Source organism: Aquarana catesbeiana, linkage group LG01 (genome assembly GCF_042186555.1).
Source record: "Aquarana catesbeiana isolate 2022-GZ linkage group LG01, ASM4218655v1, whole genome shotgun sequence".
Classification (NCBI taxonomy): Eukaryota; Metazoa; Chordata; class Amphibia; order Anura; family Ranidae; genus Aquarana; species Aquarana catesbeiana.
Genome location: NC_133324.1, coordinates 241,333,048 through 241,346,990, shown reverse-complemented (window position 1 = coordinate 241,346,990; position 13,943 = coordinate 241,333,048). Strand labels below are relative to the sequence as shown.

Below are 13,943 nucleotides of genomic sequence, written 5' to 3'. Positions count from 1 at the left end.
TGTTCTACGTATTGAGAGTAGACCGTTGCTAAGATTATTTAGTCTATATACTGAATATATGTGTGTGATAATTTTGTATGAAAGTATATACTTTGTAGATATAGGGTGTGTATTGGTGAGCCTTTTCTTGCACCGTGCTATCATGCCCCCAGTACATGAGGATCGCTCCTACTCAGGACTGTGTCTCTGTCCGGACCAGATGAGCATCAGTCAGCAGCAAGTGCAGAGTTAACCGCCCACCTCGCCTCCAAACAGAGTGATTGGGCCAATCAGAGGGGCTCTTACATGCACGCACATCTGGGCCATTCACAGGCACGCTATGAGCGGGGAGAGGATGGCCGGACGGCACAATGGGGGAAGTGTGGGCCGGCCAATCCCGCGGCGACTCTCATGAACTGCTGGAACCGCTGCCCTGCCACTGTCTGCTCTTCTCTCGGAGCCGCTGCCAGTCTTCTGGGAGACAGGTAAGAGCCCAGACTAGTCCATCACACGGCATGGACTGCGCGCTGACCCTGTCCATCATCACATCCTCCTCCTAGGCTGCCAGATGAGGAACACCATGACATGTTTACATGGGCACATGGCTCACTGAGGACAGGGGTGCTCAGACATCTGGCAGCCTCCAGTCTTGTCTTACCATTGATATAGCTGTTGTGTGGTGAACGATTCACTGCCATTTCTTTCTTAGAAAGGAAATCACTTTATGCCATGATGACAGTTGCTTGCGACGATTGTATGTGATCTGTATTGGCACCTATATGCTGCTTGTCACACAACATTCGTAAGACGCTCTTGTTTGCTTTTATTGACAGCCATTCTCATCCAGAGTTCTGTAGAGTCTCAGAGCTTGGTAGGGCTTCCCTGAGCTCTCATCAGGTGGGGTCTGCAGGGTTCCAGGGACAACCCCAAATGACAGAGTCAGTGGCATGATACCAATGAACTTCAAGGAGGTAATTCTCCCTAATGACCACCATAGAATGGGCATTCTCCCACTGATCACCAATGTAAGGAGGACATTCTTCCCCCTGATCGCCAATATAAGGAGGACATTCTTCCCCCTGACTGCCAATGTAAGGAGGACATTTCCCCCCGATTAATGTAAAGAGGACATTCTTCCCCCTGACCGCCAATGTAAGGAGGACATTCTTCCCCCTGATCGCCAATGTAAGGAGGACATTCTTCCCCCTGACCGCCAATGTAAGGAGGACATTCTTCCCCCTGATCGCCAATGTAAGGAGGACATTCTTCCCCCTGATCGCCAATGTAAGGAGGACATTCTTCCCCCTGATCGCCAATGTAAGGAGGATATTCTTCCCCCTGATCGCCAATGTAAAGAGGACATTCTTCCCCCTGACCGCCAATGTACGGAGGACATTCTTCCCCCTGATCGCCAATGTAAGGAGGACATTCTTCCCCCTGATCGCCAATGTAAGGAGGACATTCTTCCCCCTGATTAATGTAAAGAGGACATTCTTCCCCCTGACCGCCAGTGTAAGGAGGACATTCTTCCCCCTGATCGCCAATGTAAGGAGGACATTCTTCCCCCTGATTAATGTAAAGAGGACATTCTTCCCCCTGACCGCCAATGTAAGGAGGACATTCTTCCCCCTGATCGCCAATGTAAGGAGGACATTCTTCCCCCTGATCGCCAATGTAAGGAGGACATTCTTCCCCCTGATCGCCAATGTAAGGAGGACATTCTTCCCCCTGATCGCCAATGTAAAGAGGACATTCTTCCCCCTGACCGCCAATGTACGGAGGACATTCTTCCCCCTGATCGCCAATGTAAGGAGGACATTCTTCCCCCTGATCGCCAATGTAAGGAGGACATTCTTCCCCCTGATTAATGTAAAGAGGACATTCTTCCCCCTGACCGCCAGTGTAAGGAGGACATTCTTCCCCCTGATCGCCAATGTAAGGAGGACATTCTTCCCCCTGATTAATGTAAAGAGGACATTCTTCCCCCTGACCGCCAATGTAAGGAGGACATTCTTCCCCCTGATCGCCAATATTAGGAGGACATTCTTCCCCCTGACCGCCAATGTAAGGAGGACATTCTTCCCCCTGACCGCCAATGTAAGGAGGACATTCTTCCCCCTGACCGCCAATGCAAGGAGGACATTCTTCCCCCTGACTGCCAATGTAATGAGGACATACTCCCCAACGATTAATGTAAAGAGGACATTCTTCCTCCTGACCACCAATTGTAAGGAGGACATTCTTCCCCCTGACCAATGTAAGAAGGACATTCTTCCCTCTGATTAATGTAAAGAGGACATTCTTCCCCCTGACTGCCAATGTAAGGAAGACATTCTTCCCCCTGACTGCCAATGTAAGGAGGACATTCTTTCCCCTGATTAATGTAAAGAAGACATTCTCCCCCCTGACCGCCAATGTAAGGAGGACATTCTTCCCCCTGACCGCCAATGCAAGGAGGACATTCTTCCCCCTGATTGCCAATGTAATGAGGACATACTCCCCAACGATTAATGTAAAGAGGACATTCTTCCCCCTGACCACCAATGAAAGGAGGGAGGACATTCTTCCCCCTGACCACCAATGTAAGGAGGACATTCTTCCCCCTGACCACCAATGTAAGGAGGACATTCTTCCCCCTGACCACCAATGTAAGGAGGACATTCTTCCCCCTGATTAATGTAAAGAGGACATTCTCCACACTGATTACTTATATATGAGTTTATTTTTTTCCACTGACACTTCTGTACATAGACTTGAATGAAGTGTCATTTTGAGCCACTTCAATAAAGTTAAGGCAGAGCTAAACTCTCCTGTCCTTTACAGCCAAAGACGCTGCCGTCTTGGCCTCTGTTTGATCTACAGATGCCATGGTGCTGTTTTTTATTTATTTTTTTTATTTGTTTTTATTTTATTAGTTATGACTCCAGAAATTTGATGGGTTGACAGTGCAGTTGAGAGCACTGGTAACTGTTATGCCCCGTACACACGGTCGGATTTTCCGATGGAAAATGTCCGATCGGAGCGTGTTGTCGGAAATTCCGACCGTGTGTGGGCTCCATCGGACATTTTCCATCGGATTTTCCGACACACAAAGTTGGAGAGCAGGAGATAAAATTTTCCGACAACAAAATCCGTTGTCGGAAATTCCAATCGTGTGTACACAAATCCAGCGGACAAAGTGCCACGCATGCTCAGAATAAATAAAGAGATGAAAGCTATTGGCCACTGCCCCGTTTATAGTCCCGACGTACGTGTTTTACGTCACCGCGTTCAGAACGATCGGATTTTCCGACAACTTTGTGTGACCGTGTGTATGCAAGACAAGTTTGAGCCAACATCCGTCTGAAAAAATCCTAGGATTTTGTTGTCGGAATGTCCGAACAAAGTCCGACCGTGTGTACGAGGCATTACAGTTATCATTTATGGCATGCCTTGAATGTTACTGTTTTGGGAAACCGATGGGTTTATTTCCACTTAGGGCTCGGTTCATATTTTTTTTTTTTTAATGCTTTTTAGAGAAACGCACCACAGTCCATTTAACATGGTTTCCTATGGGAAAATTTCACATCTATGCTTTTTTTTTTTTTCAGCCTCTGCATTTTTGGAAACGGTCGTGGACTTTTTTAAACACAAATGGTGCAATTTTGGTTCAATAGACTTCAACTTAAACGCTGCAGAAAAGCATGTAGTGCTTTTTTGATGCATTTTTGGGGTGTTTTGTGTTTTTTAATTTGCCCAACATCAAATTGGTCAAAAAAAAAAAAAAAAATCATAAACGCATCAAAAAAGTGTGTGAAAAAAGGCAAAACGCATCGAAAAAAACTGCAGAAATGGATCAAAAGCAAGCTGCATAGGTGTAAACCGAGCTTTACTGTGTCCCAAAAGAAGGTATGCCTGCAATGATAACTGTTACAGTACTAGTGTGGTTATGTTCTCAACTGAAGGAAGGTTTAGTTCCACTTTATAAAGAAAGAAAAAAGGTAAACTGTGTATTGTAGCAAAACACCACCCCTACACAACGCACACCAATCTTTTTGTAGTGCGCACTGGTGTGAACAAGCCCTCACACTAGCCTCATACAATTGGCTTATTTAAAGCGTTTGTAAACCGCTGAAGAATACAAAAAAAACAAACCTGTAAGGCAAAGGGCATATTGTGCATCGCATACTAGCACATTATGAAATACTTACCTTAGAGCGAAGCCCCTATGACATTATGACATCTCCCCCCCCCCCCCCCCCCGTTTCTTCTGGGTTGGTGGGCTCTGGCATGTGAGTGGCCGGAGACGCAATGACATCACTCCCGCAAATGCGCGTCGGAGCCGCTGATTTCATCAAGTTTGATTGTGCTAGTGTATGCCAACTTCTGGTTTAAGTTTACATACAATGTTCTGGGTGGAGTGATTTAGGGTTAATTTTACCACTGTTTCTTTGTTGAGAGTTCAACTTTGTACGGAATCTGAAAGTCTGGCACCTTCGCCGATAATGTCATTGGCTGCAATTGTGCAAGTTTAGGAGATATTCACAGTACCTACAAGTAAGCCTTTTTACCGGCTTAGCTGTAGGTACAAGTGGTGTAACTGAGTTTACAACCACTTTAAAGTGGTTCTAAAGGCAGAAGTTTTTTTTATCTTAATGCATTCAATCACAGTGCCGGAGCCCGCAAAACCCGGAAATAACTCTGGGAGACATGTTGCCGGTCAGTGCAGTGTGCTGGGACCGATGCGGGGGCTTCGATCTAAGGTACGTATTTCATAATGAGCTAGTATGCATGCTATGCATACTAGCTCATTATGCCTTTGTCTTGCAGGTTTTTTTTTGCAACCACTTTAAGATAAAACTTCTGCCTTTACAATCACTTTAAGAGTCAGCAGCTACAAATACTGTAGCCAGTGACTTAAAAATCAGGTGCTTAAAATGAGGGTCCCTGGTGCCGCCATCTTGTATTTGAAAAAAATGGATGTGACTTTCTGATGAATCACAGCTTGGCTCCCCACTGAGCATGCATGCAAACGTGTGGCGCAGTGAGACTGGTCCTGCAGCCTCCTGGGATGTGTAATGTCCCGCCAAGGAGGTGGGGACAGGGCAAGCAATGTTATTCTTACCCAGGCGAGAATTGAGGAAGTAGGAATCTGTCAAAAGGTACCAGCTTCCTGTAAAAAAAAAAAAAAAAAAAAACCCAAAAAAACCCTCATAAGTGTTGGGGGTGGGGTGGGAAGAAGAGTTAGTGGTACTTTTGCTTGAAGGTCCTCTTTATAGCTGAGCTATAATTGCATTCTCTCTAGTGCTGTAACGTCCCGGACCTCCCTGCTGACCACTGACATCTCAGCCTGCCTTATACAGTGAGATGTATTGGCATCTCAGTGTACAGTGTGGACAGGCAGGTAAACAACTTTAATGCAGAAGAGTCAAGGTATGTTTCTTCTGCATTAAAGTGGCTCAAAAACTAATACTTTTTTTTACCAGTTTGCATTCCCTGCATTTAGGTAAAAAAATGTTTTGCTACTCGCTGCCCCCTCAACAAACACTTACTTGAGTTGAGTCCTGTATTGATCCAGTACTGTGCCCAGCTGCAGTTCTTCTCTGTCTTTCACTTCCCACAGGAGGATCGGGCAGCAGCGGGAGCCATTGGCTCCCGCTGCTGTCAAGCAAATCCTGTGAGCAGAGTGGAGGAGGGACGGAGCCAAGCTGCGCTGTGTTTGTTTATTGACACACACAGCGCAGCTTGGAAGCAAGCCCATGCCTCTGCCCCAATAGCAAGAGGTTTGCACTGGGGGCAGACACAGAAGAGGATCACCGGCAGGAGAGGAGTTTCGGGGCCGCTCTGTGCAATACCATTGCATATAGTGGGTGAGTATTTATTATTTTAATTAAAAAATCCTGTATGTGCACAATTATTTTATTTCATTAAAGTTCCACTTTAAGCTTTGAAAATTAAAGATGTAAGCTGATTTGTTGCTATAAACAGCTGGTATAGACTTGATAAAGTCCCCTCCACGTGTTTTTGGGTGGCATGTGTAAAAAACTCTTAATTGCCACACAATAGATAGCCCATTGAATTAAATGGGAAAGTTAAACGCGGTGCATAGTAACATACGTAAATTGCATCTACTTATGTGCGTGCTGTCACACAGACAAAGGTTAACAAACTTTATGCTTCCCAGACCACATTCTCCTGTGTTTAAATGTTCTCATGTTTACACGTGTTCAGATGCGATCAGAATGTCTAATCTGCCCCTGGACACACAGAATTCTGTTTTCTCAGCTTTACTGAACGCACCTAATCACAGGTAAACCCACAGGGAGAATTCTACCATTTATAATTATTACATGCATCTATATGCATTTAGAAATGTCCTATGAACACATGAATGTCATTGCTCATGTGAATGAGGCCCTATGGAAAAGCTCTTCCACTACAAGACTTGTGAAGATTTTATTTTTAAATCCCAGAAAGCTTCACGAATACATCCACTAGGTTTGTGGGATACGTGGAGATCGCTCGCACTTCCGAGCCTGCTCCTCGCAGTATTATCGCTGTGAACTTTGCTGGCCAGGTTATCGGTTGCTAGGAGCCGGCAGCGTGCTTGAGGTAGGTGATGCTGATGGGGTTGGGTGTCCTGTGTGAGGGCTAATGGAAGATCTAGGCAGATGCTGCAACATTGCTGAAATCAGTGCCGTCTGGGTGTGGGGGGGGCGAGCTCACAGGAAGAGCTATAATAGGAATGTGAACTGCAGAAATAGATCCAGAACAAACAGGAGAGGAAAAATGAGCTAGAAAGCGCTGAGAACCTCCTCCTGACAAGGTCTGTACATTTTCCATTAGTGATAAGGTTGGTACAGGCTGTGTACACAAGGCTGGGAACGAATATCTTCTGAAGATATTTCTAGCTAACCTGTTGAACTGTTGAGGTGCTCCTAGATGTGTGATCTCAGGAGATGATAGAACTGTGGAGGGATATTTAGCTCTGCAATGGGGAATTTTGAAGTGTCTGTAGTGTCAGCGGTAATGGGATTCTTTGTTTTCAACTTGCAGTAGGAAATCGGTAGCTGAAACCAGATTTATTATAAGCAACAGAGATAGGAAATATCCTTCATTATTTTTAAATAAGCCACAAATTGTAAACATTGTACAAATTGTGTATACAGTGTCTATTCTGGATAGCTGGATTTTTTTTTATGAGACTTTAAAGGATATTAGATTATTATTATACAGGATTTACTACTGTATAAGTGTAAAAATCAGAATGCATTCTTCAAACGATTATTTGTACATAACATCTAGACATGGAGTAGCTCTATTATCTACCAGTGTTTTCATTAGTGCATACTGTAATCTTCAACGAGCTAAATATTAGGTGGAGGAATTGAGAAAATCCTAGGGTGGCTTTTACATGTAGCTAGACACTTTTACAAGCTAATGTTTGTTATGAATCTCCTAAAAATATAGACGAATTCTTACTGAATCAAACTGGGATTTGGTACTTTTTTATTATACTGATGGTGTGTTTAATGTGTGAATCTGCCTGTGCAGCTGTGAATTTCAGTCCAGTAGTGGGCACAGTCACTGCAAGATTTCTTCTAATCTGTAATTTATTAGTGGTTATCCCACACACACACCTTATAAGAAATCCGTGGACTTGACCTTTGTATTGTGCCGCATTGAGTTTTAACTCTGATAGGAGACCGGTGGACTAATGTGCTTCTAATACCATATAGCAGCGGTCCCCAACCGTTTTGGCACCAAAGACCGGTTTTATTGAAGAAAATGTTTCCATGGACCGTGGGGGTGGGGGGACATTGGGGCAAGTGAATGTGTGGTTGTGGTGTTTTTTTTAGCCTGCCCCCAGATACAGTCTGAATTCACACATATATGCGTTTTAACGCAACTCAGGTCAACACAGTATTGTAGTGTCAACTGGACACATAAAGACCATTGTTTTTATGTGCCTGTGCATTGACTTTGTTTATACAAGTGCGCTAAACCGCAGATCAACACAAGTCAACGTGTGTTAAAACACGCATAATAGGGATGGAAATGTTCATCCATTATTACTGCATTTTATCGCAAGTCGGTGTGAATTCAGCCTCACTCACATAGTATGCAGTGACACCTGCATTGTAAAGCATCTGTCAACACAAGGACGCAATTATTTCCTGTGTCCCATTCACACTGCAACATAGCCTATGGCTGCGCTGCATGGTGCTGTGCTAAAATACAGACCTGCTGCATTTTATCACATTGCACCATGCCAAATCGCATGGCGTGTATGGAAATACACTTTAAAGTATACCCAAAGACACAACTTTCTTTTCATTTTGGATAGGGTAAGGAAGGGTTAAAACCCTTGTCATTTGTATCCTGTTGTGAAGATTTACCTTCACTTCCTCTTCAATAGTCACATAAAAGAATTGAGAGGGAATATTTTCCATGTGAGGGAATTCCGCTCCTATACAGTTATCACCAGAACTAGTGTCCACATATTAAGATTTCTCCTCTATTCCTTTTCTTCTAACTCCAATGCATTTTCTTTCTTTACTATCTCGGTGACAATAGTCAATAGGACTTACCGAGAGGGTTAATCTCTGGAATGGGAACACAGACCGCAATGAAAACTAGACTGGTGTTCTAATCACTCTCCAATTCGTTTTGCACTCCTGTGACCCGTCATGGATATCAGTCCAGGCATCGCGTCATCCCAACAATGGGAGTCTGGATCTGCCAGGTGCCTGGACTGACACCTGTCGGTGATGGCCGCTCCGCCCCCTCCACAGCTTAGCGCTCCAATGAGCGAGGAGGGAGATGAGCAGAGAGCTGTAACTGACCATTTGCAGCTCTCTGCTCACGGAGCTCTGAAAACCGAGTGATCAGCAGTGTTCAATCGCTCGGGTCTCAGTGTAGAGGTGCCGGGGGACAGATACAGCATGGGACCGATGCTGCATCCACCTAGGTAAGTATAAATGTGGAAAAAAAAAAAATACTCCTCTTTTAAATACTCTGTGCAATACTATTGCACAGAGCAGCCCAAAACCTCTTCTTCTGGGGTCCCCCATCGGAGCTTTTGGCTTCTCTTCTTCTGTGTGCCACCATAGGAAGTCCCTTCCTATGGTGGCACACCTGCAGGCTCACTCCCAAGCCAATCTATGTGCATCTATTGATACACACACAACACGGCTAGGCCCTGCCCCCGCTCCCTCCTCACAGGATTTAATTGAGAGCAGCAGGAGCTAGTTCTACAATGGAAAATCATATTTATAATGATTAATGCTACTTAATCATTGTGAGTGTAATATCACTCTTTGGGCAAAACTGCACTATTCATTAGTTTCTACAAAATAGTCACACTGGCCCTTGTATATACAGTATGCTTTGCTTTTGCGACAAAGTTGTCTTACTATTGAGGGATCCTGTTGACAATGTACATGAACATTGTACGCAAATTCATACTCATATTTTATGTCAGTTCCTGGGGCATGTCATAGGGTTAAAGATCAAGATATTTTGTATGTAGGGGGAGAATTTCCAGGGTCATGGAATCACATTGGGGCTTATTTACTAAAGGCAAATCCACTTTGCACTGCACTGAAATTGCACTGAAAGTGCACCTGGAAAAGAAGTTGCTGTAGATCCGATGGGGACATGCAAGGAAGATTTAAAAAAAACAGCATTTTAGCTTGCACATGATTGGATAATAAAATCAGCAGAGCTTCCCCTCATTTCAGATGTACCCCTCAGATTTACAGCGACTGCACTTCCAAGTGCAATTTCAAGTGCACTTTGCACTTGTAGTGCAAAGTGGATTTGCCTTTCGTAAATAACCCCATTGTGTGCAATGGCTAGCTTGAAGCTCCAAAACACTGGCAGGAATTTTTTTTTATTATTCTCCATGGAGATGATTCACATCTCCAAGAAAAGTCGCCTGAAGCCAAACGCCTAAAGCTCAAAAAATGTATGGCGCTTTTTTAGTAGCTAGATTCAGGCAGAGAGCGTTTTTTTTTTTGTTCCATTAAAAATGCATGGAAACGCTTGATTCAAGTGTTTTAGCACATTTTTGATGCTCATTTTCAATCGGTTTTCTGCTCAGATGCAATAATTAAATAAAAATAAGCTATAATAATTAAATGAATACATAAATAATAATGATCATCATAAAAAAAAAAAAAAAAAAAAAAAAACACTAACCCCTAACCCTAAAATTAATCCCTAATGTTAATCCTAATCTTTACCCTAACATTTAACCCCTAATCCTAACCCCTAACCTAACAAATTATTATTATTAAGGATTTATTCAGCGCCAACTGTTTGCGCAGCACTTTAGAAGATGGGGGCACACAGTACAGTTACAATACAATTCAGTACAGGAGGGATCAGTGGGCCCGGCTCATTAGAGCTTACAATCTAGAAGGGAGGGTCAAGTGGAACAAAAGGTAATAGCTGTGGGGGATGAACAGATTGAGAAAATGAAAATAAAGTTGTTAGGTGTGGGTAGGAAAGGCTTCTCTGATTAGAGGAGGGTTTTTAGGGATCGTCTAAAAGCTAAAAGAGTAGGAAATAATTGGACAGATTGGGGTAAGGAGTTCCATAGGATTGAAGAGGCTCTGGAAAAGTCCTGGAGGCGAGCATGGAAGGAGGGAGCTAGAGAGCAGGGAGGTCTTGAGAAGAACGAAGAGAACGATTAGGTTGGTAAATAAATAAATAATAACAATAATAAGTAAACAAATTATAAATAAATGAACCCATAAATCTAAGCCTTAACTCCAAATCCTAACACTTACAAACAAAGCAAAAAATAATAATAAAAAACATAGCAGCAAATTATGAAACATGATATTTTTTTTCTATTGGCTAGTAAAAAAAAATGCCAAAGCTCAAAAAGTGCTTTTAAAAAGTTGTACAAAAAAATGCTCATAGAAACGCCCGGTTAAAAATGCTCAGGTGTGAATGAAGCCTAAAGGAGGATGGTGGCTCATTCTCTGCTACTAGCCAAAAACTGTATGCTACATAATTTTTTCTGACAATTATTTGGTTTAAAATCAGAAGGAAAAAACAGGGAAATAGCTTTTCAGTTTTCATACCCCTTACTAAACTGTATTTTCCCTGCAGGTCTTTCAAGCACATTTACAATTCCTAATTTCTTGTTCATGAACAGAATTAATCAAAGAGCTTACAGGGCACAACCAGTTCAATCATATGCATAACAGGCTTAACAAGACACATAATTAACTTGGAAATACTGTACATAGGATATAATGGAGGGAATTCATAAAGGCCTCCGCACTGAAATTGTTGGTGTTTGCACCAGATTCATGTACCTGTCAAAAACTGGCCCATACTGAACCCTACTTCCTCAGTACATTCCCTCCTTATCCTCTGCGCCAGTCACATTAACATTACTAGATTTGCCTTGCCTGTGATTGACAGCCCTTGGCAGCGTGCAGATTGATAGCCACTATTCAGTCCAATGGCAGCTTTTAAATTCGCCCACTGCCATCCGCTGCTCAATGGAAGAGAACCCGGACATTTATTACAGCTACCCAGCACAGACATGCCCCACGTCACAATATAGATTTTTAGGGAGTATCGCCTGCCAAGCAAGTTATGGGCCCAAAAGAGCCTTCCTTTCTTCAGAAAGGACAAACCTATTCCATAGTCTCCAGGTCTTGGAGTACCTTTCCTTTTTATGTTGCGCTGTAATTATTAAATCCTCCATCTTATTAATTTACATAGGTTGAAAAAAAAGACACAAGTCCATCCAGTTAAACCAAAAAAAAAAAATACAATCCCATATACACAATCCTTCACCCACAGTTGATCCAGAGGAAGGCGAAAAAAATCCCCAGCAAAGCATACTCCAATTTGCTACAGCAGGGGAAAAAAATCCTTCCTGATCTCCTGAGAGGCAATCTTATTTTGCCTGGATCAACTTTACCTATAAATGTTTGTATCCAGTTATATTATGTACATTTGGGAAAGAAGCCAGGCCTTTTTTAAGCAATCTACTGAGCTTGCCAGAACCACTTCTGGAGGGAGTCTATTCCACATTTTCACAGCTCTTACTGTGAAGAAACCTTTCCGTATTTGGAGATGACATTTTTTCCTCTAGACGTAAAGCATGCTCCCTTGTCCTCTGTGATGACCTTAAAGTGAATAACTTAACACCAAGTTCACTATATGGACCACTTATGTATTTGTACATGTTGATCATATCCCCCCCCCCCTTAATCTCCTCTTCCCAAAAGGGAATAGATTCAGTATCTCTAATCTTTCCTCATGAGCTCCTCCATTCCTCTTATCAGTTTGGTTGCCCTTCTCTGCACTTTCTTCAGTGCCCCAATTATCCTTTTTGAGAACTTGTGTCCAAAACTGAACTGCATATTCCAGATGAGCTCTTACTAATGATTTGTACAGGGGCAAAATGATCTCTCCCTCTCTCTCTCTCCCTCTCTCTCTCCCACTCCCTCTCCTCTCTTAATGCAAGAAAGGACTTTGCTTGCTTTGGAAAATGCTTTCTAAACCGCAGCTTTTTATGATCTACCAAAACCCCCAGATCCTTCTCCACCATTGATTCCCCCAATTGTACCCCCCCTAGTTTGTATGATGCATGCATATTCTTAACCCCCACGTGCATAACTTTACATTTATCAACATTAAATCTCATTTGTCACTTAGTTGCCCAATTATACAGTGCATTGAGGTCGGCTTGTAAATTGGAGACATCCTGTAAGGACGTTATTCCACTGCATACCTTAGTGTTATCTGCAAAGACAGAAATGGTACTTTTAATCCCAGACCCAGTATCATTTATAAAGGTTTCAAAAAGTAAGGGTCCCAGCACTGAACCTTGGGGTACACCACTGATAACCTTCGATCATTCAGAGTAAGAATCATTAACCACTACTCTCTGAATTCTGACTTTTAGCCAGTTTTCTATCCATTTACAAACTGATATTTCCAAGCCTGTAGACTTTACCTTACACATGAGCCATGTGTTGGGGAACTGTGTCAAACGCTTTTGCAAAATCCAAGTATACCACGTCCACAGCCACCCCTCTGTCCAAGGTTTTACTTACCACCTCATAAAAAGAAATCAGGTTTGTTTGACAACTTCTGTCTTTCATGAATCCATGCTGTCTGTTGCTCAAAATATTTTTTTCCAGCAAGAACTCGTCTGTGGTCTTTAATTAAACTCTCCAGTATCTTCCTGACCTATAGAAGATAAACTAACAGGACTATAGTTACTTGGTAAAGACTTTCATCCCGTTCCAGTCATTAACGAGTCCCTAAATATTAGAAACAATGGCCTTTATTAGAAACAATGGCCTGGATTTCTTCCACTTTACGAAGTCAATTCAAGGGAATACAAAATTTGGCAGCATTCAATAGGTGACGTATTATTGATTTTTTTTTTTTAATAAATTTTCACCAGGATGACCAAAACATGTAATAAGAAAAATCTGAATTGTCAGGAATCTCGTAATCCGTAAACTCCTGGATAATCTTCCAGACCTCCTTCAAGGAATAGTAGAGTTTGAAACAGATATTTTTGGTAAAGTACACATTTTAATGAGATTACACCTACCAAACCACGACTGCATGCCCTGGTGCCATAGCTCTAGTAAAGTATGAGTTTTGGACAAGAGAGGGGGAAAACGAAGTCCAAAAATGCAGAACGGTCTGGAGGGAATATGGGTCCCTAAATATTTCAGAGCCGAATCCATATATCTGAACTTAAAATTCGACCTCGGAGTCTGGAGAAAAGGAGGGACCTCAAGACCCATGGCTTCTGATTTACCAAAATTAATTTTCAGGTTGGATACTAATCCGTAGGTTTCAAATTCATGCAGAAGATTTGGAAATGACACTACTGGGTTAGTAAGGCAAAACAGTCATCAGCACAAGATGAGACCTTGTGCTGGATACCTCCAATAGACAACCCTGTGATATCTGGATTTATTAGAATTCTA

General features: G+C 42.7%; 1 protein-coding gene across 8 annotated transcripts in view; it reads left to right on the top strand.

Annotated features, from left to right (window-relative positions):
- The first annotated feature begins 255 nt into the window (after positions 1-255).
- CAMKK2 (calcium/calmodulin dependent protein kinase kinase 2) overlaps positions 256-13,943 on the top strand; it is a 215,025-nt gene continuing 201,337 nt past the window's right edge. For 4 of the 8 annotated variants that reach the window (XM_073626573.1, XM_073626555.1, XM_073626539.1 and 1 more), the window contains exon 1: positions 256-464. In XM_073626573.1, coding sequence (XP_073482674.1) covers positions 286-464 — 179 coding nt within the window. In that variant the 5' untranslated portion in view covers positions 256-285. Of the gene's footprint in view, positions 465-6,235; positions 6,571-6,649; positions 6,785-13,943 lie in introns of those variants that run through there. The other 4 variants (XM_073626565.1, XM_073626583.1, XM_073626601.1 and 1 more) reach the window with 3 other exon arrangements.